The following is a 27,349-nucleotide window of genomic DNA, read 5'->3' as shown; positions in this document are numbered from 1 at the left end:
TGTAAATAATCTGCTTTAGGTTTTCCACAAATTTTACTCAAATTAATTACAAAAAGCTTGATGGTAATCCCAAATTGATAAAAGAAAGAGTATACAAGGAATTGTTTATAATAATAGGTTATAATGCAGGATATTGAAGTAATAAAAGTAATTTCTACTATCAACTTACCTAAAATACTGCAAGTAATTAATTTGCCGTCCCCTTTTATTTATCATGTATATTAAAAATAATTATCCATTTTTACTTGTTTAATTTAGAAAATCAAAAGATAATTTATCATTTCATACATATTTTATCCTTATTATTAATTATTGAGTTGAAAATACCAAAACATTATTAGTGCTTGCACAACTTTTAAAGTATGTTTATTGATTTTCAATCATTAGATGACTTAGTAATAATTGAGGGTGATATAATAAAATTTTCATTATATTTTTGGATCCTTAAGGGTGTGTGCCAAATCAATACAAAATAAATAAAAATGGACGGAGGGAGTATTTGATGCTAGTAGTAATAAATATTTACATATTTATAGCGTGTTTGACCAAGCTTATTTTTCTTCAAAAGTGCTTATTTTTTTCAACAAGTGTTAATTTTTTTTTTTAAAATAAGGCGTTTGACAAGCTTTTAGGAGAAAATAAGTGCTTTTGGAGAGTAGCAAAAGCTAAAATAAATAACTTTTGCCCAAAAACACTTTTAAGAAAAATATACTTACAAACACTTTTTAAAAGCTTGGTCAAACATTAATTGTTGCTTATAAGTGTTTTTTAATTTAATTGCCCAAATACAGATTGCTTTTCGCCAAATGTATTTTTTTTTTGATGACATGGGAACCTACAACCGCTACCCTTCGGGTGCGCACAGGGTAAACCCAGACGCCAAATGTATTTTTTCGAAAAACGCTTTTCAAAATAAGCTGATTTTAGATGTTTTGCCAAATAGGCTATTAGTCCATCAAAGTATAATAACAATGTAAAATGTAAAATATTGTGTATTTTTTTTTTTTTTGGAATATGTTGTACTACTCTCTCCAGTCCAAAATAATTACGGATTTAGCATTTAAAAGTTGATCCAAAATAATTAAGGTTTTTAGTTCTCTTTTTTCAAATTTACTCTTGACACATTATTAATTCAATGAACAAATTTAATACCTATTATAGTTTCAAAATCCATCTTAATTAAGGATATGTTAGTGAATATATCTCTTAATTTTTAGGAGTAATTGAATTTCTTAATCTATATGCTCAAGTCTAAAACTTCAATTATATCGTAGAAGCTAGTAAAAGATAGTATGTTGTAAAATGTAAATATTGTGTAATTTGTGACCATCGAAAAAAATCTTACCTAATTAAATCGGTGTATACAAAGAGGATTGAGGCTCGTCATTTCCGTCACTCCCTCTATCTATCTATTGGCCCCTCATTTCCACCAACCACTCACCACTCTCTCTCTCTCTATTGCCGTTAACTCTCAAAACGGCAAATATGGCAGCTACATTTGCTACAATCGTGAGTTTCTTTACTACTGTAGTTCAACTAATTTGCAGCTCTTTTTTCAACTTTTGAAATCCGTTATTCAGTTTATTCTCTATTTTTGTCTTAGTAACACTAATTTTGTTGAGTATTATAGTGAAAGGAGGAGCCCTAGCAGAGCTGATTGGATATAAATGTTTCATATACCTGACCATAACTAGTTTCAGATAAAGACATAGTAATTGTTATTGTTGTTGTAGTCATTGTCGTCTTTTTAGCTGACTTAGATTTTCTCATTTTTAATATTTACCCGGTTTAGCCCGTATTTTCTTTTAATTACCCGCTATAGCCACTTTTTCACCCTTGTGTTTTTTCCTTCCTCCTTCATCTTCAACGAGCTACCAGCTCCTCCACCACAAGCCACCACTGTACAACCTATAAACACCCCTTATACATTATGTATAAACCCCTCTCATGTATAAACACCTCTTGTATAAGTTTGTATACTAGTTTTATAAATTATTATACAAGGTTTATACATTGTATAAATTATTATACTAGGTGTATAAAGTTGTATATTATTGTATAATGTTGTATACTGTCAAAAAGTGTCAATATTGGTGTAATTTAAAAATATGGCTACACAAATGTAATTTTGTATGCTGGATTGTACATTACTAAAATTTTCCCTTCATTTTTTGTGCTTCATCGTTCAGTTTACCCTAGTTTATCTTAACAGAAATAGAGCGGATTATGTATTATAATAGAGACGTTGTTGTTGTTGTTGTTGTCATCTTTTAGCCACTTAAATTTCTCCTTTTTACCGCTGATTTCAACTTTTGAGGTTCGTTTTTGAGCTCGTCTTTAATAACACAAATTCTTGAGTGTCCCAACGAAAGGAGCCTAAATAGTATATGAAAATAGAGACATTGTTGTTGTTGTTGTTGTTGTTGTTGTCTTTTGAGCTGACGTAAATTTCTCTTTTTACAGTCGAATTTAGGCTCACTCTCAGTTCCGCGAGTTGCAAACCCTAAATATGCTGCTTCTCGAAAGTTGGTGAAATCTTCATTCTCATCATCAAGCTTATATTCTGGCTCGTTGCGTCTGGCTACTTCATCGAACAGTTCGGTTCACAAGAAAACCGGTGGTTTATCAGGCTCCATTCAAGCCTCAGTGCAGGTCTGTGCTTGCTTGCTGAGCTAATTTATTAGTCGTTGCTTTATTGTTTATGCATTTCTATTTGTTTTCCTCAAAATTTGAAGAATCAGTCAATATGCCAAATTTAAGAAATATGCTTTCTAGGGTTTCTGTGAGGAATAGCCTGTCTGGTTAAGTTCTATAAATAGCTTAACATCTGTAAAACGAACTAATTAGTAGTCGTAGATAAATACATAGGCTGTAAAAGGCATGTGGTGCTGAGTGTTGATCCTTCATCTGATTTTATATGACAATAATAGACTGGATACTGATTTTAAGATGTTAAATTAGATTTTCTATATGTTTTATTAGTGATACTATAGAAGAAAATATGAGCAATTTTTTGGAAAAGGAAGTTGTTAAAGGTTCTGAAAAAAGGAATTGTAATTTTTATGAATATTTGTGAGTGCAACAAGGATTTTTCTTTGAAAAGTACCAGAAAACAACTTCTTCATGAAGAAGCTTTTTGAATTTTTTTTATATAAAGATCTTGAAAAAACTCAAGGAACGCCTTCTAATGAAATGGTTAGTTTGATAAAGAAAATATCACATGAAATTTTAAGTAGTTAGTGAATTTTAATACTTGAAACTTGTGAAAATAGCATAAAATGAAATGATGTCAGACGTGTACCAAATGAAAAGTGTCACATAATACAATGTTTTCTTTTGTTAAGTAGCAAAGTGAATTCCAACAGTGGATTAAGCCTGGAACATGTGTTAACTTGTTTGTGGTCCAGTTTTCAGCAAACATGGTGTTATGTTGCCTTTTGCATGGGACGTGTTCCATAATTTTGTTCATTACTTAGTTGATGTTGATAATCAGTCTGAATTACAATCCAAAATCTGATAATCAGTCTGATATTCAGGTGGCCGAATTACAATCCAAAGTGACGCACAAAGTTTACTTTGATATTAGCATTGGGAATCCTGTTGGAAAGCTTGCTGGGCGAATTGTAATTGGATTATATGGTGATGATGTGCCGCAGACAGCAGAAAATTTCCGTGCCCTCTGCACAGGTTCTGTAGTAAATTTTATGTTATTATTATTATCGTTGATGTTGTTATATTAGTGCTACTTTCGCTACCGCCTTTTATCATAGTTTTTTTCTCATTATCATTTTTGATATAAGTGCTATCATCTTCTGCCTTATTGCTTGAGCTTCTTGCTTAAGTTAATCTCTATCATATACGGTTTGCTTATAGTTTGGATTGATTTCTTACAATCAGGTGAAAAGGGCTTTGGCTTCAAGGATTCTGCATTTCATCGTGTTATTAAAGATTTCATGATTCAAGGGGGTGATTTCGATAAGGGAAATGTAGGTGTCTCAATACTTGGTTTGCTCTTTTTCTATTTGTCCTCTAATTGCGTTCTTCTTGACACACACACACACACATCCTTCATCCAGTTCATTTTATTTTCCGTAGTACATTGGATGAAGTATGGTTTTGGAATGCTTATTCTTTAGCTTTTCATTTACCTTGCTTCTCTTTGAAAAGGATTTTAAATGGAAGAAATGCAAAATTTTGAATTGGTTTCTTTACCTAGTGGTTTCTCTTTTTCTGTTTGGTGGTTTATCGTTTTGTCTTTTGGATCTGCAATTGCTCCAATTTCTGCCATGGAAAATCAGAGACGAAAAGGTTATTTTTTCAATTTGTTTCAGTTCTGTATTTGTGAGATTTCCCTGTTACTAGCAACATAAGATCTTTGTATTCTGAAATGATCAACTTTCATGATATAAACTTATTCTTCTTGATAAGTAATGAACTTTCATGATATATACTTTGCTTGTTCTATGTTTTCTGAATAGGATGTCTTCTATGATCACTAGTTAAATGCGTGAAAGATTCTGGTAGACAAGATGCTCAGTGAAATATGTTCTTCTGGCATATTTGATTGTTCCGTTCAAGTGGAATGTGTTATTCCACTCAACTTGACTGTTCTAATTTTTAATATGCATAGATTGATTGAAGAGTTCTAGCGTTTGCAGTTCATAATTTAGAAAATTTTACTTGCCATGTCTGCACATTGTAATCTTTCACCCATGCATCGGTTGTTTTATTTGTAGGGAACCGGTGGTAAAAGCATATATGGTCGTACCTTTAAGGATGAAAACTTCAACTGTAAGTTGAATTTTCTTCTGAAAAATTTGCGTCAAGCTCCCTGTTGTAGGCAATGGCTTCCCTTGGTTCAGATTGTGTACAATGTTGTTTTGTGATGAAAGTCCTTGTTTAATTGCAGTGGTTCATACTGGACCTGGAATTGTTAGCATGGCTAATGCAGGCCCTAATACCAATGGAAGCCAATTCTTCATTTGCACTGTAAAGGTATGTGGAGTGGGAATCTCAATCAGCTGAATAGTGGATGCAAAGTCGTGATTAAGATAGTACTCCTATCATATTGCAATGGGTATATGATATGAAGGAGAACTATAAATACTCATGTTTGGTATTTCGACCATCGAGAAATCATTTTAGCTGGTCTTAATTCCTAGAAACAAATAACCACTTGTTTACTTCTTTGTTATTTGCTCTTTCTTTCTCAGCTACCAGCAAACCCATGTTTTTGAGCTTGTGAATATTTACTTTTGAGCAACACTATTTGCTTATACTTTGAATGTTAAAAACTAAAAACGAAGAAGGAAAGTGGATTAGCAAATTTCATCTGCTTTTGTCAGAAAAATGTATTTTTCTCATTCTTACCTGTGCAAGGAAGGATATACATGGAAGTATATGAATTTGGGTATTTTCGGGATAACTCGGTTAGCCAATCATATTTAAACTATTATAGTTGGTCACTTCAGGTGCTTATTGTCTGACAACAAATTATCCTTCTTTATAGCAAGGCCCACTTGATTCCTAGTATGTTCTATATGCCATATTGTAGAAAAAGGAACTACTTTTAGTCAATTTTTGACTTTACATGATATTTACATGATATTGGAAGCATTTATATTTTGGTGCATTGCAGACCCCATGGCTGGATCAGAAGCATGTTGTGTTCGGGCAAGTTTTAGAAGGCATGGACATTGTGAAATTGATCGAGTCCCAGGAGACTGATAGGGGTGACCGTCCAAGGAAGAGGGTTGTCATCAGTGACTGCGGTGAGCTACCTGTAGCATAAGGCGAGAATACAAATATTAGCTCTTGATCTTTGCATACGATGCATATGTAATGGCCCGTCGCGAGATATATAGAGGATTCTCAGTAGTGAGTTTTCATCCAAACCCAAGGCTTTTTTCCTGTTCCTTTTTTGGGTCTCTGTAGGATTTCGAATGACAGGGTGAAAAATTCTTGCTAGCAGTGAGTATGCTGTTTTCCTGTAACCTGGCAGTATGCGATTTAGTTGACATTGAATATCAATAGAAGGTAACAGACTATTGTTGCTTCTTTATGACCACTAATTTGGATTACATTTGTCTTGATTAATGCTGAAGTAAGAATGGGGATCTCAGTTTATTTTTGAGTAGGTAAGGTTAGATTAGATTTGACAAAACATGAAAACAATGGAAGTGCATGGTTATATTTTCTGAGAGTTGAGCCAACGATGAGCGGATAACATTGAAAATAACAGTAGTAAGAATTTTGGTCCTTGTTACGCAGCGTAGTTGTGCCTGTGTATGACAATCAGAACTTATACAACAGGCTGCAGTGGGCACATACCAGATAGTTCCATTTTGTTAAAGAAATGTGGCAAATCCAATTGCATGCTTGCTTCGAGGTAAGGGTTTTTTCAGACAGAGGGAAAGTAGTTTGAGACCTAGTTTCATTACTTACCCAACACCAAAACTTTTATTGCATGTGACAGATAAAATTCTGCTACTCGGACAATTAGAAAACTTGTTATGTTTATATGTTCGGTAAGTTTGCAAACTTGATAAGCACAGCATAGAGTATTTCTATATTCAATTACCAAAAGAGAAGAGTTGTTTCCAAATCATACTGCTCCTAGGGCTTTGGTCTAGCGATGACAGTGCAACTTAGGTCTAGTGGTGAGAGCACAACTTGTGATGCATGCATTAGGCGCATGCCGTAGTTCAAATCTTGCCCGATAAAAGTTTGATATTTAAGTGAAAAAGGATAGAGGGATGGACTCATTATCCATTGAGTTTTCAATCGTGCGTGCGTACTCTCAAAAAAGTTACTATCATTCCACAAATGAGTAGAATCCAATCGTCTATCGGCAGAGTTCAAAATCAAACTCATTTTTTCCTATTGCATGTAAACTTTTGTATGCCAAGTTAGCTGCTAGAAGCACCAAGTATTCTTTGCATTTCAAATTGTACGTTAATTTTTGTACCGGTCAACCGATAAAAATTCCAGCTAACAAGCCCAGGTGCATTTTATAGAAGGTTCCTAGAGGAGTGAACTTACCCAAAGAACTTCAAAGAATAATGGGACTTTTAAACTAAGTACATTTGCAGCTAAATTTTATTACCCGACCATGCCCATTTACTTTGTTTACACCGAAATGTGTGGGCGTTAAAAATCTTAGGACCGTTTGGCCATGAATTTTTTTCACTTTATTTGAAAATCAACATTTGGCCATGAAAATTCCAAATATAGTTTGAAGTTGTATTTGGAATTTAAAAAACCCCTAAAACCATGTTTTCACTTTTTTCACTTTCAATACATTCAAACAACAAATATTCTTTGCAAAAACTATAACCAGGGGCGGATGGAGCATAATAATTTTGGGTTCAATTGAATCTCAATCTTTCGATCCGGTGTACAAATTTATATGTAAAAATTTACTAAATTTACAATAAGTAGTAGATATGAACCCATAACTCTAGAAATATAATGGTTCAATGCTAAAAAATTTAAAAGGTTGAACTCTAAGAGTTTAAATCCTAGATCCGCCTCTGACTATAACCATACACAGCTCCATCTTCAACTCACTGGCGGAGCCACATGCATCCAAGGGATGTCAACCAACACCCCTTCGCTGAAAAATTACACTGTGTAAATACGTAAAAAGAATTATTTTTTTATGTATATATACTATGTATTGAACCCCCTTAATAGTCATATGTTTAATTTTTTATATTTTGACACCCATTAGTAAAAATCCTAATTCCATCGTTGCTTTAACTCCAACTCCAAAATTTCAAATGAAGTGAATAATATTTGGTTTTCATGGCCAAACGCCTACTTAGTTCCAGAAAGGAGAACTCAACTTAATTGCTGTTCACTTCGGTCCTAGGGTGATGAGGTAATTATACTAGGAGAATTACTTGTAATTATTTGCTAATCAGTAAAGCTAATCTGAAGTACATTGCAAAATAATGAATAGTTCAAAAGAAGCATTTGGTTTTGGTTTACTATTTATGTCTTCTATGGGGTCCTAGGAAAGTTTCGTGTCAAGTGTTGTCATGGTTTAAGTTAGTGTATTGTGTCCCGCAGGTTAATCTATCGGACAATTTATACTATTATTGAAGAACATAACTTCAAGGCTTTGAGTCAAGGAAATTCAAATTGAGAGTAGGGGTGTACAAAGCAAATCGATAAATCGAGTTAAACTGAGAAAAAAACTCGACTAGTGGTTTAGTTTGGTTTGATTTGACTTGGTTTGGTGTTGAAAAAAAAAACCCGACTATAATTGGTTTGATTTGGTTTGGTTTTAGCTAAACAAAGTCAAACCGAACCAAACCGACCCGATATTACGTGTATTCAATTTTTAAAATATTTTATACATAAAAATATTTATTTGTATGTAATTTGTAAATATTTCCTAAATTTTTTCATAGTATTTTGTCTTTATCATATAATTTTAAGCTTGAACTTGGAATTTTGAATGCTAATAAGCTTTATATCCCATGGATGTTAGTAAATCAAATAAAGTCCAAATCAAAACCAACTCAACACTAATGCTAACAAAAGAAATTCAATTCGAACACTAGGAATGATAGTAACGTTGGATATCTATTTTTTAGTTTTGCATAATTGGTTTAGAGTGTAAAAATACAAAGCTTAATTTTTTTCTTTGTCATGTAATTAATACTTATTAGCCGTACGTATTTTAGCATAACTTAGTATTTAGATTAAAGTCATTTTCTTTATGGCTTATTTATTAGCAATACTTATTTTAACCGATTTTATTATCTTTTTTGTTGAATATTTTAATACGACGTCATCACCCATCTCACATTGTGTGTTATTTTCTTAAGAAACACCTTAGTTGTATAGCTGTATCTTACTAGGACTAAAGAAATATTTGAAGTAAAAGCCATATGTTTTGTATGAAGACTTTTTCGAGAAAAAATCCGAAAAAACTGAATAACCCGAGAAAACCAGAAGTTGAAAAGCCCGAATTTTAGTGGTTTGATTTATAAATTTAAAAACCCGACGCATTTTGTTTGGTTTGGTATTTGAAAAATCCGAACCAACCCGGTCCATATACACCCCTAATTGAGAGTAATTCGAAAAAAGTGTAGCAAATATTATGAGAAGGCAACAAATTTGGAAAAGAAATCATTGAAAATTTGATTATTCCACTATTAATGAATATAGCTTCACTGAAATTATAATATGCCCTTAAAGTTTACTGTTGCAGTATATTGTATACTATAATAATATACTGTTGCATTATTGTTGTATACCATATTGATATACAAAATTTGAAATGTGTGACCCGACGTTATATGTATACAGCATATAACGTATATACCTGGTGTGTATTTTGTAAATGTTGTTTCTAAATAGGTATACAGTGTAATAGTTTCAAAATGTGTATTTTTCAGGTAATTTTTTTTTATCCTCGTGAGCATAAAAGGGAAATCCCCTTATTATTAATTTAATTCAATTTAACCTGCCTAAATTTAGCCCAACTTGTCCGTTTGTTTGATACCACTGCCTGAGACGACCTCTTTTAGCTCAAATATTATGGATAATTATTTAATTAATTTAAACCTACTAAATTTTTAAAGTTGCTCCAGATAAATTATATGTGGAGGAGGAATACATCATTTTGGCTGTTATCTGGATTTGGATTTGGAATGGCCAAGTGTTAAAATATACTCTCTTTGTCCCAATTTATGTGATATAATTCGGATTTCGAGAGTCAAATAAGAAATTCTTTGACTGCGATTTATTCCTATGCCCTTTAAATATTTTAAATTCCTAATGGTTGTGACGTATACTACTTTTTATATAATTTCTAAATATCTAAATCATTTTTTAAAAAAACTTAAAGATTGTATGTCCGAAGTCATAATTAAAATAAAAAAAAATTAATTCTCAAAATTCGAACTATATTACATAAATTGAGAATTGAGATAGAGGGATTACTCCATTGTGTGTGTATAACAGAAAGGCTTATTGGAGGTGGTCCATGAGTTCACACAACTTGATGATTATGATGGATGAATAAGAGGATCTAATTGAGGCCAAGACTTATATCCTTTCAAATGAAATTGATTGAACAGCAAAATGATAAGGCTCTTTTTAAGGTTTTGGTCAGAGTTTTTCTGCCACATCCTTGCTCTTGTTTCTATGTGGATTTGCCAAAATCTTGGACATGTGACTCTGCGGTGGGGACTAAGTGCCCCATTTCAACTTGGTCCCATCCCAAAGGCAAATAAATAGGTGGCATATTGGACACTTGCACCCCAAAAGATAAGTAGGAATTTTTGAAGTTGGATTTGAAAATGAAGCTATGTTAGTTAAGTTTTTGTAAAGAATATATGGTTTTTTAATTGTATTAAAAGTGAAAACGTGATTTTAGGTTTTTTTTTTGTCAAATTCCAAATAGAATGTCAAGTGTATTTGAAATTTCATGGCCAAACACCGATTTTCAAATAAAGTGAAAAGAATTTCCGTAAAAAAATGAATAATTCTAATGGCCAAACATTTTGTTCTTATTCCGGACACAATAAACAATTTCACATTTTGTTTCTTATTCCCTCAATCACAATTTATGTATATACTTTTTGAATTTCGAGATTCAAATGAGTTTTTCTTTAACCTCAATTTTGTCATATATCTTTTAAATACTTTTTAAATATTTTTAGTTATCAATCAATGTGACTTATAGAATGTTTTACATAGATTTCAAATATATAAATTTAATTTCAAAAAACTTAAAAATTTCACATCCGAATTCATGTTCAAAATTTAAAATGTTTGATTCTCGAAATTCAAATTATGCCAACATAAATTGAGATAGAAGGAATATAAACTAATTTATATTTAATTTACTTTTTTAGTGTAAAATATTTTGTCACTTTTTCGGCTCTCGACACTTGGACGGGCAAAGATAAGACTGTTAGTACTGTTGGGTCTGAGTTATTTCACTTTCAATCAAATTCTCCATTGAGTCTAATGCTCGCTGTGATTGTTTTAATTAACTAGTACTCATACCCGCGTGATGCGTGGAAAATTTAAAGAATATATTTATGACAAATTTTAATCTGACTTGTTTAAGTACATTGAATCATATAATATTACTTTAACAAAATTCAATTGTCATCTTATCTTCTAATGCAATGTATTTAATAACAAAGCCTTTATGAAGTTAAAAAGACGGATGATAAGTGCTAGGATATCTTGTTAGTTCCTTAAATAGGTATGGAGTTTCTTTTACTCCCTTAATAATATTTTTATTTAACTTTGATCAAAATTATATCATGATTTTCATGGGTGACAACCATTTTTTCCTCTAATTTTGCTTTAAAAGTTAAACACCTCCCCCCGACTTTAAACAACGACATTCCCCCCTCCCTCCCCACCACCACTCTCGCCTGCCCCCACCATCTCAATTGAACTTTGAAGTACCCTTTTACCCTCTATTATTGACCTTTTTCTTGTTTTAGTTTTTTAATATTATGATATAACTTTTTCTACCCTCCACGCCCATCTCAATTGAACTTTTAAGTACCTTTTTACCCTTTATTATTGACCTTTTCTTGTTTTAGTTTTTTAATATTATGATATATATATTTTTCTCTTGTTGACAGCCCCCCCCCCCCCCCCCCCCCCGACCCTTTTCATTTCTTAACCATTAGTAAGGACTATTTTCAGTTGCATGTGATAAAAGAACAACTATAAGTAATTTCTAAGCAACTTAATTAATGAGGAAAAAGATTATTTATTCTCCCATATCTCTTGGCAATTATATATTGGAATCGTGAATCCAACGATATCTCATGTCTGCGGTCCGTCTCTCATATCCATTTTCTTAAAATTCTAAATTCTTCACTGATTAATTAGATGTATATTAGATCTATTCTCTAAAATTAAATATAGCGTCTGAAAGTACCAACCATATATTATGGACTTAATTGCACTTATAGAATAAATGAAGTAAAAATATGAAAAATAACTTTTGAACATGTATAATTTTAATAATTGAGCATAATAACATTTTAATTAGAAATTATTTGTATAAGTAATTTTGATGTATGTAACATAAAAAAATAATTATTAAAAATAGTTATATAGATTATAAAAATTCCGTAATGAATTTCAAAAAATGATATAGTTAGAAAATATTACATTAATGGTAACCAAAGCTCTAATAATTTAATATATCGCCCTATTGTTTATCAATTAAGTCTTATAGTATTTTAGTTAAATTATCCTATCTTTAAAGTTAATTCAAAGTATACACACCCTTATAATATTCATTATTAAATGTTTTAAGAATGCAAAAATAATCAAAATGCACACAAATTTAAATTAACTATATTCAGTTTAAATTCTAATTCAAACATTAATCGCAACTGTGTAATTCTTTTTATTTATTATGTTAAGCTAGCCATTAATTCAATTCAATTTCAAATATTTTATCTTTTAATTTAAATAAATTTTTTATGCAATTCAAACAATATTAGATTTCAAGTCAAATTCAAATTCCTTTATCTCAATCAAATATTATTACTGTAATGCTTATTAACTTGTTTCAATACTGGTACATACATGGTTTTCTCTTGATGTGACACTCGACTTCATGTCCTATGACTATTATCCTTCTTCTGTATAGGTTTTATGTATTAAGATCTCCAGAATTATTTTCATTATTTGATATTTTTAGTTTTTAGCTGGATTAGCTTGCCAAAAAAAAAATCTAACATATATTTTCAATGTTTTATTTGAAAAGTCAAACATACATTTCTTGAAAAGTCAAACATACATTTTCATGACTAAGTTAATCTTGTTAGATATATGTCATATTGAAATTCAGCATGCATTTCATATTTGTTAGCTAACAACAATTTCATATTTTTTAATTGTGTGTGTTTTTTTTTTTTAACTTGATCTTTTTGTTCAAATACCTGACACTTTGAATTTATTATGGTCATACTATTATTTTATTACGTGCTTCTTTTAATATGTTGTGGAATTATTTCTTAGTTTTAAGACTTACTAACCAATCAAACTGTCAAACAAAAAATGAACTTTCATCTTTTGATTAATCGAATATTAATATTACAAATTCTCTTTAGACCATCTTGTTGAAGACGTTCATGCAGCTATATTAGTTGATAAAAATATTATTTTAGGTAAATGCTACTAATAGTCTGTTTAATAGAATCTTTGTGCTTACTATTGATCGCAAAATCTTGTTCAAAGAAATTAAAGATGAATGCACATAGCTTAAACTCTGAGAATAAGAGTAAGAATTTTTTTTCTTCCGGAGTGATATATATATATATATATATATATATATATATACACACACACACATATATATATTAAGAAAAAAATCAGATGTTCAAGTAATATGTGCTTCTTTATACACGAAACTTTGTGCATGACTCTCTCTAAGCACGAACCGCCTATTAAGTTTCATCATGCTACCTTATCCATCCATGACTTCTCGTGGTAACAACTCCACTCTAATATCTTGAGTCCTGTCAGTTGTCAGTCAAAATTAATCTTTTAAAGTAATAAATTTGAGACATTGAGAAACAAACTCAATTAATCCTCATTGGCGATAGGAATTTATCTTGAGACTTTCTACTGCACATAAATCCGATAAAAATGTTGTAGAAAAGTTGAAATGCACCAACAAAAACAACAATAATCAATTTACATAAGTAGTGTGATTAGAAACGTGAATAATGAGGATTGTAATGCGTTAAAACAAAAATAAAAACTACCCCTTTAAAGAATCTAGAAAGTAAAAAAGCGCAGTCTGGTGCCCTAAGCTCCCGCTATGCGTGGAGTTCGGGAAAGGGCCGGACCACAAGTTTATATTCTACACAGCCTTACCTTGCATTTTTGCAAGAGGTTGTTTTCACGGCTTGAACTGTGACCTCCTAAAGAATCTAGAAAATATCACAAAAGAAAGAAGAATGATCAGGAGCGAACCAAATAATTTCAATAAACTAATGAAAACAATATGAGAATAAGAATTATAATTTTCATATTATTGCAAATGAAAAAACTGTTGAGCTTTGAATGTTGGCTCCCACATTAAGGGATTAAATAGGAAAACGAAAAGGAGATATGGATAAGGATAATAGATTCAAATTTCAAAAAGATTATATTTCTATTAAAAAAAATTACATTTAATTTCAAACACGTTATCTTTCAATAAATATTATTATATAGCATAAACATTGCACTTATCTATTTATACTAAAATTCCGAACATTTAATTTCAAATACGTTATCTTTCAGTAAATATTATTATATAACATAAACATTGTACTTATCTATTTATACTAAAATTCAAAATGTTTGCTTTGGTCTCCTTTTTTAAACTCGATTTGCCTTATCTCCAAATAGGAGATAAACTCAAATTTTAACAGATCATTTCAATTTCAAATAAGAATATATATATATATATATATATATATATATATATATATATATATATATATTTGTAGTCTTGTGTTTAAATTTTAAATTATCAAAGCTATCACATTTTTTTTTACTTTAAAAGACAAATAAATATGCATGTCATAGGCAATACAATTGTTATCCACACCCCAACCCCCATCAATTTGTTTCCACGCCTAATGCCCCCATCCCTGCTGCTCTTATTTTTGTTTTTCTTCATCATGTTAAAATATACTTCTTTAAGATGATAAATAACCACATAAAAGATTTAAAAAAATTGAATAAAAATGCTACGAAATCTGAGGACTAAATTTTTGATGTATCCAAATTCGAATTTCTTATCCAATTCAAAATTTTACATTTTTATTGGATTTAATTTGTATTATCGGAAATTGGCAGGAATACTAAATTATTTGTTAGAGAGTAATTGATGTAACTTAATATCCAACTCATTCTTGTTATTTTCAACTCACTTCTTTTAAAGAATCAATTTAATATCGAATAATCCATTTAATATAATACTGCATTTTAGTTTTGATGAATGGATTTGTTACGATAAGTTTAGATAAGTTTCATATATTTAGGCTTAGATAAGCTTGATGTATTTAAGCTTAGATAAGCTTTATTGTTGAAATTTTCAGATTTATCTTTTTATTCAATTTCAATTTATTTTTATTTTTTCATTCTAAATTCAAAAATGTTATTATAATTCTCATTAATTTTGTCTTAAAATTGCCAAGTGGCTTGTTTTTAGCTTGCCACTTGACTTAACCACATTGCTTGTACCTCTCCTTTTTTATATACTAGTATTCGTACCCGCGCGATGCGCGGCGAGTATCAAATGAAACTAATCATAAAAAAATAATTATCTTATTTATTTGATATAACTAAAAAATCATTATTTATCATTGACATATTTAAATAAATTTGTAAAATATTAAATTATTAATTTTACTTATTTTAACACATCAGATTACATTAATTTAACAAAAATTCAAATCTTATTAGGTTTAACTTTGTTCATCATACAATCCTGATTAATTTTTAAGTCTATGACATATAAAAGTCATATCATTACAAAAGAAAAGATTTATTTGACACAACTATAATTAGTAACTCACTCTAAATGTGATTCTGAAAGCAAAAGAACTTATGAATGCTATGTTTTAGAGTTATCCATATGAGAAATTAGTTTATATATTCAATTTTTTAATGTGGTATCGGGTTTATTTATATCCGATATTTTTAATTCTGGTTATATTTATTAAGTCTTTTGTTATAAGATCTTATTTATAATGTAATTTTCTTATAATAATAATAATAATACTCCGTAGTTTAAAATATTTTTTTATTTCAAATGCTAATAAACTTTATACTCTGAGAAGTTACTTGTTAAAAGTGCCAAGGCAAACATTTTGAGTGAAGTATAAAAAATAACTCATCCCCTCCCCCCCTCCCTTTTTTTTTTTTTTTTTTTACCATTTTCTTAATAAATAACATTACATACCCCCCCCCCCACCCCACCATCCAATATGCATGATCTCTCAACGCTCCAATACTATTTCACTTATTCTCTTACAACAATGAACCAAGTAGTGGATTCTAACTTGTATCACTTCCCTGAATAAAGGAAGTACATTCTTCACATGTTTAATTTAGCATCCTTCTTTTTTTTTTTTTTTTTTTTGCAATTTTAATAGAGTGATGAGATATGGAAACAAAATTACACATTGACTTTGATTGCGAATCCACACAACATTCATATGTGCAAGATATATTTTTTTAATCAAAAAATACCACCATTACAAAAAAAATCATACATACTTGTGTGCGTTAAAAAACATATAGGTTTCAATTGCATCAAGTTTTGTCTTTGTTTAATTTCTTTATTAAATCATGTCATATTAATCAAAACAAATACGACCCTTTTAAAAAGAAAAGCTTATATAAAATAGTAATAAAGAAAAAAGATATACATGCACTTATAATAGCCATACAATTAATTAGTAGAGAAAACAAATACACCGAAACAAAAAATAAAATTTTATTTGAGCAGTGCTTCTAGAGTAATGAGTAGAGTCAAATAAAATAACCCTTCTTCTACCACAAATAGAAATAACTCATCCAATATGGAAAACTTTAAAGTATGAATCAAGCTAATGGTCCTACTATTTTCTTAAATAATTACCACCATACTTGTTAATCTAAATATTATAGAAGTTAATGATAATCTTTATATATGAGCAAACATATAGCATCTATAGCAATTTCACACGTCGAAAGATATAATGATTTTTTTAGCGTTCTTTAAATGTTTAACTTACCATCTATATATTGAATAATTTCTGTCAATAATAACAGTTATTTTCTACTATTGGTGTTAATTCGGTAAATTTGAGAAAAAAATCATGGAGAATTGATAATATCAACAAAATATCACAATATCATATAGATAAAAGATATGCAACTTTGAATCAAACTTGTACGCTAACAAACCTAAAATGTGGTCCAAGGGTATATTAATCTTTTAACCATTTAATTTCCATACAAAAACTTATCAACGCACTTATACGCTAACAAACCTAAAAATGCATTGATGCATTCAAAAACTTTATTAATTAACGTTATAAATATTCCTTTCAAATTACCAAAAGTTTACTTCACTGATAACAAATAAGTTTTAAATGTATTACTTTGTTGATGCACAATAAATTTTAATACTTATCTTTAGAAAATTGTAAAAAGTACCCAACAGGAACTTAAAGAATTTATATGATTCTTTTAAAATCAATTCTCTAACTAATACATAATATTGTATAAAATAATATTTCTACTAAATAATAAATATGCTAGGGAACCCAACTACTTTAAAAAGTTGATAATCCATTTAATATTTATTTATTTAATTATTTTACTAAGCCACATAACTAATAACTTATTTCAAAAGAAGCCTCATCTCCATCGCATAGTTGATAATCATTCAAACCAATTTAAATTAAAAAAAAAAAAACTTATCTAGTTAATTTTGAATTTAGATGATTATCTATTCAACTAATTATGTGTTGCAATTCAAATTCCAAAACAGAATATATTTTGATAAGAACGTCGGATTAACTTTGAAAGATTTAACTAAAAGTCAAATTTAGCAATTCAAAAATTCTAAATCATAATATCAAAAGTATAATGAATTCAGTATTAAGAACCTTAAAAGTCATACATAGGATCAACTTCTTCTCCTTTCTAATTTAGCCCTGCAAAATCATGTTAATCAAGATATAAGTTTATAAAATTAGGATGCACGCAGTAAAAAGATGAATCTTCAATTAAGAGTTCACCATAATAAAACTAATACATGTCATATAATAAATAAACTATCAATGCAATGTAAAACAGAGGGATGGGAAGAACTACACGTCTTCATTCCTTTCCATTGTAGTATTTATATAAGTGTATTGCTATGCATTTAAAATTTGAATGACCTGTTGTGCTAATCTAATGAGTTAGGATAAGATTTGATAAGTTCTATGGTTAAATAAGATATATCCTATCTAATCTCATTTGTGGATTAAAATTTAAATTTGAATTCTTTTATCTCAATTCAGATTTTCTTATCTTTCTTTAAAATTTCTTTTATCTCAATTCAAGTATTTTTATCTTATAATTTAATTAAACTTACTTTTTCTAATCTGAATTCAAATATTTTAAATTTTAAATATAAATTCAAATTTTGAAAGAAAAAAACATTAGATATTAGTCCTACAAAATCGTTAAAAAGAGTCTATTTGTTTCTGCTAGTTAAGTATGCTCAGAGGAAAAAGAAAAACGAAAAAGAAGTATAGCCTAGACGTGAAAAATTTTGGCATACAAAAATTGATTTGAAGTGCTTCATGATTTTTTTCTTTTTGGAAATTTGACTGCTTCTTAATTTATGAAGGACAATTATTTGATTTGTTTTTAAAAGATAACTATCTTTGACTTCAAACTATGTAGATTTCTTCAGTTCAAATTCAAAAGAAATCTTATCCTCCGCTTCAAATTTTGAAAACATACACCAAATTTAAAATATAGGATACAATTTTAATTCAAATTTAACCACTTTACTATATAAAAAATATAAATTCAAAAAACTTATCTTTTAATTCAAATTAATTTTTATTACATAGTAGTAGACATTGTCTTAAAATTGTCAAGTGACTTGTTTCTAGCTTGCCACTTGGCTTAACCACATTGCTTGTACCTCTCATTTTTTATACATATAGATATAGATATTAATATACGTACCCTCGCAATGCGCGGAAGATATTAAAAGACCAATCATAAAAAATTTAAATGTCAATCTTGTTTCTCAATACAATGTACCCACAAACAAATGCTTTTAAAACCAAAGAAAACAATTCATACAAATAGAATCATTGGATAACATTTTTGAGAAACTCAATATCAAAATTATATAACTTGACTTTTGGTAATTAATGAAAGTTGATAGTTACCACAAAATAAAAAAACGTTAGTGAGTTTTTCAAGAATATTTACTTTTCAATTCAAATTCATTTTTTTTAGTACATCCAAAACCTAATTAATCACACTATTTAAAGTTTTATCTATTAATTTGAATTCGAAACTAACATCGTTATTATATTATCTGTTTATATTGTCTTAAAGTAACTTTTTCTTAAAGCGTCACCATGCTTATTCCACAGTTGATCTTTAAATTTACACTGTTATTTATTTCCCCCCCCCCCCCCCCCCCTCCGTCCCCCTTTATTGCTTATCGTTGTAATGTTCATTACTGAGTATCTTATATTACCATGTGACTTTTTATTAAATTCTTTCTTTGTTACTATTTTTTACAACTATTTAGTTCCTGTTCTAATTTATTGAATTCATTTTGAAGTATAAACAACCTCACGTTATCTCTATTCTTCTCTTAATACATTCTTTTTTCATACAACAATGTTATTTTTTTTTCTAGTTTTAATTATTGAAATTTACCTCTATGACAAAGTTAATTGTATTTTCATTTTTATTTTATTGCTTGAATCTTTGCTTGATTAATTTATATACCATCGCTTTTTCTAAATAACAGTTTAGAAAACTTTCTCACCTTAAATTTCAAATAAATCCTATCCTTCTATATTTCTATGACATTCTTTTTATTTGTATGCTTTTTTTTTTTCTCTTTTTGTTCTTCTCTATCATTATTATATTAGCTATTACTTGATATATTTTTAAAATTAATTTGAACTAACTTTTTGAAAGGAAGATGCCACAGCCAATATTTTAGATTACAATTTATATGTATCCATCAAGGTATAATGTTTGAAAAATTTCAAGGTATAATAGTTCTATAACTACTCACGTGAAATATGTTGACAATTTCAATTTGGTGGTGGTAAAAAAGGATTAAGGTTCCATATAACATTTGAAATACTTGTCTTAAACATTCTCCTAAAAATGTCATTGAACACCGAGAATCCAATTTAAAAATTGGTAATTTAGTATCAATCGGGTACACAGTCTTTCTAACTTCCTTAAAGGTAGAGATACTCTGAATAATTCTAAAATGCAAAAACATAAACTTTAGGCCTCATCATTATATTCATATCCACACAATAAGATATCCAACAAACTCTTTTAAAATAATAAACAATGAAAACTTACCATCATAAATTTCTTCTTTATAAGAGAATAAATTGTAACTACATTTATATTGATACAGAATTAAAAGGACATCTTGATTCTTCCAAGTAGATGAGGCTGTCAGGGCACTAACATATATAGTCATACATAAGATACATTAAAATTTAAATCTATATCCGAACACTAAAACATTAACACAGGATCAGTTTCTCCAAAATCATGTATAATGATCCCTTGAAAACACCAAATCAAGAAAAAAGGAGCAGGGATCATGTTAATAATAGAGATGTCAAAACATCATAAATTTCACAATTAGTAGAATAAGACCTTTAATATTTGATGCTAGCTAGTGAGACAATTCTCAAAAAAGAAGAAAAAAAAGCTAGTGAGACAATTTCCCAGTCACCGAATTTGATATAATTACTACAGTTTTATGCTTTCACCAATTTGTGTAGCATGAATCTCTTGAAATTACAAACTTGAAAAAAGTTCAAAGAAAAATGACATTACTAATAAACTCAAAGTATCGGGTATCTTGCAACCGAAAAGTTGATAAAAAAAACTATTATTAATAGTCTATTAAATTTAGAAATTAAACAAAAAATATTAAATTTAGAAAAGCATCAAAAAGTGAAATATAATTAAGTTCGGGTCGTTGCCTTATCATAACCTTGTGAATCTGCAAAAGATGAAGATATAGTGAGGATTGATAGTCTCGTGGACTATAAGCAGAAAAATTAGTACCTGAAACACAATGAAATTATCGATCAATGCATAAATAAAAAATTGATAGCATATTCATCATGTTTAAAACTCATTGTAAAATTGTAAATCAAGCAAACAACTGATTGCTACAATTAATCGAGCAAGAAAATGCACAATTTACCGATAAACTTATAAAAATCTAACAATAAAAAAAATTACATTGTAACAATGTAAAAAAGCATTAAAATAGGGACAACTTTAAGCTAAAATCAGATGGGAGAAATAAAATTTCTCACTGTTAGAACTTCTTCTAAAAATATTAAATTGAGAATTTTATAACCTTCAGAAATATATTGTAATTCTTAAGCAAAAAAGGACTAATTTTTTCATCAATATCACTTTTGTCATTCCACCGTCCTCTTTATATAGCACTCGTTTGGAGTTATGTTTTCTCAATTTAAAAGTTTTAACCACGGTTAAAACTTAATTTTTTTTCCAAGTCAGAAGTTTGGATAAGATTTGATTTGATTTATTTTCAATTCAAAAGCTTCAACCTGTAAGTATTTTCGGATATTATATTCATATTCATAAAGCTCATAATTATCTTTAAATAATTAGTTAGAAGTAGGAGTAGTATATATCTTTCTTTTTAGTTAGAAGTAGGAGTAGGAGTAGTATTCATATTATAGGTATCTTAAATGTTGTGCTGGCATTTGTATCCAATTTGCTTTGTTTAACTAATATAACTTTTTTTTTTTTTAAAAAAATAATATAGCTTTTTAAATCATACCTATGTTCTAAATTTTAAATTTACACTTTAGAATATATCCGACTTTACAAAAGAAAGAAAAAAAAATAAGAAGAAAACGAATTAGAGAAATTCATTGGTTAATAAATAATTATTTTCTAGAAGGATAAATCTGAATTTGAAAAGTCCTATAATTACGATTCTAAGATAAAGATGAGAAGTTGTTTTAGATAAATATGCTAGTGTTATATTCAAAATTTTAAACCTTATTTTTTCAGTTAAAAATTTAATTAATCAAATTGATAGCAATTACAAAAAAAACTTTTTTCTAATTCTCATTAAGTTTGCCTTAAAATTATCAAGTGACTTGTTATTAACTTGTCACTTGGCTTAACCACACCACTTGCATGATATTTTAAAACACAATGCATATTTTAATAAGATTTTAAGATATTCTTATCTTATAATCTATATATTTGAGTTGAGTGAAATATTTGCAACTGATTAGATCAATTTAAATTTTAATATACTAAGGGAAGACCAAACAGAAGATGATCAATTAACATTCCGTATCCTTGTTTTTAACCTCTGGCCTACGTTTTATTTTTCTCTTTTTAAAATTTGTTAATCTTCTTTTCTTTGTTACAAAAAAAAAACAAATTCACAAATATCTACCATTTATTTTCAACATAAAAGGAAGGGTTTTAGTTACATTTATTGAAATTGCCCATGTGATAAAGTTATTTTTATTTTTTTTTAAAAAAAAAATTTGCTTAAATTTTTTTGTTATTTCTTTTTTACTTGTAGCTTTTATTATTTATGATTTCAATAACATGATCTTCTCCACGTGATGTTTTATCTTTTATTTTTGATATATTCAAGATCATTATGAGAGAGAGAGATATTATTTACTACTTTATTTTATTTGTTAAATGGATCAATGCATAAATAGCCATAGTTATCTCAATTCACGGTTTTTTTTTCTCTTTCTATTATAATATACAAATTTTGTAATTGATAAGGATAAAGATGAGATGTTGTAACCACCTTTAGAAAAATTAGGATGACTTTGAATTCAAAAGTTCAATTAAAATTTATTTTTTAGTTTTAAAAATTAAAATATCAATTATTATGGGATATTTTTTTATTATTAAAAACCTTTGTCCTAATTCTCATTAACTTTGTCTTAAAATTGCCAAGTGACTTGTTATTAGCTTGCCACTTGGCTTAACCACATTGCTTGTACCTCTCCTTTTTTATATATATAGATATAGATTAGTCGCAATTTTATTTAAATTATTATATTAGTCACTATAATTGTTACTCCTTGCTTTTCAATTTGTTTAACATAGTTTGATTAATATGAAATTTAACAAAGAACAGGCTATAAAAATTTCTCATTAAGAAAATATAATATATATCATTCTTCTTCGAATAGATTAGCAAAGAAATAATGCTAAATAAAGTAGAATGAAGATTAATAAAGAAATAATGTATACAGCTACTAATTATTTTTGTAAAATTAATCCTTTGCCACCACCTCTTGGAGACATTGATACGTATTTCTATTCTGCATGGAGACAATCTAATCATTTGTCAAAATAACACCTTTTGAAATTACCTTGCTTTGTTCCTTTCAATATTGGTCACACCTTACTTAGGCCTGATTTGTTTACGTTAAAATTTAAAAAATTAAATCTGAATATATATTTAAATACTAAAATGTGTATTAAAACTTAGATATTTGAATTTGAATATACACCTGAAGATTAAAATTTTATTTTACAATATGAATATTAGATAATTAAGACTATTTATATTTTCCAATGTATAAAGCTTGTCTTTATCCAAAATTAAAGAGATTAAATTTTGATTAAATACTAAATTAATATAATAGAATAACAATAACAAACAACAAGATACCCAGTGTAGTCTCACAAGTGGGGTCGGGGGAGGGTAGGATGTACACAAACCTTACCCCTACCTTTGTGGGGGTAGAGAGGTTGTTTCCGATAGACCCTCGGCTCAAAAGAATGTGATCGATGCAGGATGACAAAAAATAACAAATGAGCTATGCCATACACGTTAAAAAATAATGAGCTATGCCATACCGAAATAATACTACGAAAAAGGAGAAGAGGAGAGCATGAGGAGGCTAGCCCCTACGTCTCCTACACAGAGTGTGGAACTCCTCAACTACCCACTAATCTTTTACCCTAATCCTCGACCTCCAAATATTTCTATCTAAGTTCAAGTCCTCAGTCATCTGAAGTTGTGTCATGTCCTGTCTAAATTCTAATCACCTCCCCTCAATTCTTCTTCGGCCTGCCTCTACCTCTTCTAACTCCTACTACCGCCGACCTATACACCTCCTGACTGGCGCATCCTCGCATCCTCTTCACATACCCGAATCATCTCAATCTCATTTCCCTCATTTTGTCCGCCACGGAGGCCACTCCGACCTTGTCACATATAACTTATGTTCTAATTATATACTACTTATTACTAAATATTTTTTAAAATATTATAAGACGATCAGAGTTGGTAGTTGTGGGTGCTAATTGGGGATAGTGTTGGATAATGGTGATGACTGATAATTGTGGTTGATTGTGATAGTTGAGTATTAAATTGACACTAACTTCTAAGTGTTCACGAAAGAAACTGATAGGAAATAAACATTAGATATTTGATAAAGGAAACATTTGGAAGTAAAAAATAATCCAAAACGGAATCTGGAATGAGAGGAAACAATCTAAACCAGAATTTGAAAATTCGAGTTCACTGAAGTCACAGTGTTTCCTTCAGGAAATTATTCCCATCAACCCGAGGTTATGGAATATATCCTACCAGGATAGAACTAATTAACTCACCAGCGTAGCGGTACCTCAAATCTCAGTGAACGAGAAATGCAAAAGACGCCAGAAATCACACACAAAAATTATTTGAAGTGCATAAAAGAAGGAAGAAGAAGATCAGAATTTTTGTTTCATCAGGAGGGAAATGAAGTATTTAGTAAAGGAATGAAAAGGTACAAAAGACCATTTCCCATTCACACATATTCATAAAATCATAACATATTCTCCTTAAAGAATCAAGTTAACAATTCAATATAACCAACAACAACAACATCAACAACATACCCGGTGAAAAATGATATTATCAAGGAAATCATTTTTAAAGAAATGTTTTTCACCACACTAAACCAAGTACTGATCTTCCCTTTGGTAAAACATTTTCAACAAGTTAAAATAATCAAACACCAGAACATGTTTAATCATGAACAATTATTAAGTTTAAGAACAATTTCAGTTCATACCAAACATAAACAAAAGAAGAAGAGCACTAAAGTAGCATCTACTAACATCATCACTTGATCATTAAACATCTTTAAATATGAAAAAGGTGAAGCATTTACGGTGTACCTCCAGCAAGTAATCGACATGACCAGGCAAACTAGGTTCTTGACCAGGAAAATAGGGGTACTTCTCTGCAGCCTAACAAATTTCAACCATTAATTCCTCATACTTCAACATAATCTTGCCACATCCCCACGAAAAAGAAAGTACCAAATCTTGTGAGCTTTTAGATTTCGAGATTCAAACAAATCTTTTTTTATAATAATTTTTTCATATATCTTTTAAATATTTTAAATTATTAATAATTGTGACTTATAGTTCTTTTTATGTAATTTTTAAATATGTAAATTTTATTTTAGAATTTAAAGATTTCATGCCCGAATTCAAGGTCAAAATTAAATTGTTTGACTCTCGAAATTCGAACTGTGCCACATAAATTGGGACAAACGGAGTACTAAAAAATAAGAATTAGTGGCGGACAAATTTTGTAGTTAAACAACAAAATCCGTCGTTAATCATATTTATAGACAGATTATCAAAAAATTATGTTAGCTACGAGGTATATAACTAATATAGCAACAGATATAACTAATTTCAGATTTTTGTAGTGAAATATGGAATAAGTGGTATGTATCTACCTCTTGTGGGGATGCCCAAACATGTAAATGTGAGTCTATAACTTTGGTCATTATTTGTGGCTCTGCCTCACTAGTTGCCATTTAACTAAATAAGGGTGTTGATTTTGAATGTTTTCTTGGAATAGATATAAAAGAACAAGGCCAATTGAAGCTATTTAGAGAAGAAAGAAATGGAGTCCATGTTAATGGCTTTAGTGAGTTTACTCTCACTGTTACTACCATTTCTGTTGTTGCTTTTGGTCCTCAAACCCAACAGAGACCGCATGAAGTTAATCTTGTCAACTGTACAAAGAATATTATAATTATTTACTCCCGAAGCTTGAGCATATGGTTTCGTGGTGTAGTTGGTTATCACGTCAGTCTAACACACTGAAGGTCTCCGGTTCGAGTCCGGGCGAAGCCAATCTCCTCCTTGCTTTTTCCTTTTCTTTTGACAGTCAATTTTTATTGGGAGAATAGTATTTTTGGTCCCTCAGTTATTGGTAACCTTTGGTTTTGGTCGTTGTGATTACCCACAAAAGTAGAGTAACAATATGATAATATTTAGATAATTAACAGTGAAATCAAGGGCGGATCCGCTCTTTAGGGTGGGGTGGCATGACACTCCCTAAATTGACAAAACTTTTATATATCTATGTTGTAATTTACTTAAACTAGGTTAAATATTTGATCCTGCCACCCCTAGTAGCAAATTAGACAAAAGAGTCATGGCTGGTAGACACAAGTTTGAATCTATCTTGAACATTTTCTGACTCTCATTTTTCTTTGTATTTTTTAGTTCCTTTGTACCTGTAATTTCCTTTTCGGCTCTCCCAATTTTCTTATTTTTATTATTTATATTGTCTTTCCTCTATTCTGTTATTTTATTTATGATCTCTAGCGCGAACACATAAATAAAAACTTCAAAATCCCTTCAATTAAGCATTTCTCTTAATTTCAAATCTGTGAGTATTAAATTGAAAATTTTGGGTCTCAATGGGAATTTTGGATTGAGATCAAAATTCAATTTTTTTATTTTATTTTATAATTTCTTTTGTTTGTTACTCCCCCCGTCCATGTTTACTTGTCTATATTTGACTTGAGACACTCTTAGTAAGCAATAAATAAAATGAGAATTGAATTAGAGTACTTAATAATAAAGGTAAAATAGGTGTAAAATGGTAAATTATGTCTTGGTTTTTCAAACTATACAAGTAAAAGTAGACATATATTTTTAGTATAGTGGACAAATAAAAATAGACAGAGGGAGGGTATTATAAAAATTTATGGTATTGTATAATTCTTAAATTCAATTTAAATCACTTTACTTAAATTTTGATGGAAATTTCGTAAGCATTGCTTGAAAAAAACATGAATTTTATGATTTATTTTTTAGAACTTGTAATTTATCTAATTCTACATTTACTTATGGGGTGTAAATACCTATTGAAGAGTTTTACTATTTTTTGTTTTAATTTTGATTGGTGTAATTTCCCTATTGAGGATAATATTTTACTTGTGCAAGTTCATTTTTTTATATACATAAAAAATGCAAGTCCTTTGATGAAAATGTTGATTTTACCTTGTTGTTAATGGGTGTGATTTCTTGTCTAAGATGTTAATTATGTTCGTTTCTTGATTTTTGAGATGTAATTTTCATATTTGCACCAAATAAAAAAAAAAAGCCTATTAAGTTGACCTGAATAAAGTAAAAAGAGATGGACCTGACCGAAATACAAGTTCCTAACAAGATGTATATTGAAGAAAATTATAGCACCCGCCACCTTCAAATCCTAGATCCACCTATAGGTGAAACGATTAATTATTCT

The 27,349-nt window shown here is 29.3% G+C and overlaps 1 protein-coding gene and 1 non-coding gene across 4 annotated transcripts in view; both read left to right on the top strand.

The window, feature by feature from the left end:
- The first annotated feature begins 1,330 nt into the window (after window positions 1–1,330).
- Window positions 1,331–27,349, top strand: part of LOC132626207 (photosynthetic NDH subunit of lumenal location 5, chloroplastic-like) — a 34,181-nt gene continuing 8,162 nt past the window's right edge. Inside the window, exons 1-7 of one of the 3 annotated variants that reach the window (XM_060340991.1) lie at window positions 1,349–1,509; window positions 2,464–2,652; window positions 3,537–3,687; window positions 3,898–3,986; window positions 4,737–4,791; window positions 4,910–4,995; window positions 5,639–6,055. In XM_060340991.1, coding sequence (XP_060196974.1) covers window positions 1,486–1,509; window positions 2,464–2,652; window positions 3,537–3,687; window positions 3,898–3,986; window positions 4,737–4,791; window positions 4,910–4,995; window positions 5,639–5,791 — 747 coding nt within the window. In that variant the 5' untranslated portion in view covers window positions 1,349–1,485 and the 3' untranslated portion in view covers window positions 5,792–6,055. Of the gene's footprint in view, window positions 1,510–2,463; window positions 2,653–3,524; window positions 3,688–3,897; window positions 3,987–4,736; window positions 4,792–4,909; window positions 4,996–5,638; window positions 6,056–27,349 lie in introns of those variants that run through there. The other 2 variants (XM_060340990.1, XM_060340992.1) reach the window with 2 other exon arrangements.
- TRNAV-AAC (transfer RNA valine (anticodon AAC)) lies at window positions 25,871–25,944 on the top strand. The gene has a single exon. It is a non-coding gene; the product is annotated as a tRNA-Val (tRNA).

This window comes from Lycium barbarum, chromosome 2 (assembly GCF_019175385.1).
Source record: "Lycium barbarum isolate Lr01 chromosome 2, ASM1917538v2, whole genome shotgun sequence".
In the NCBI taxonomy this organism is placed as follows: Eukaryota; Viridiplantae; Streptophyta; class Magnoliopsida; order Solanales; family Solanaceae; genus Lycium; species Lycium barbarum.
Note: the sequence above shows the minus strand (reverse complement) of the source record. Positions and strands in the feature narration are given on the sequence as shown.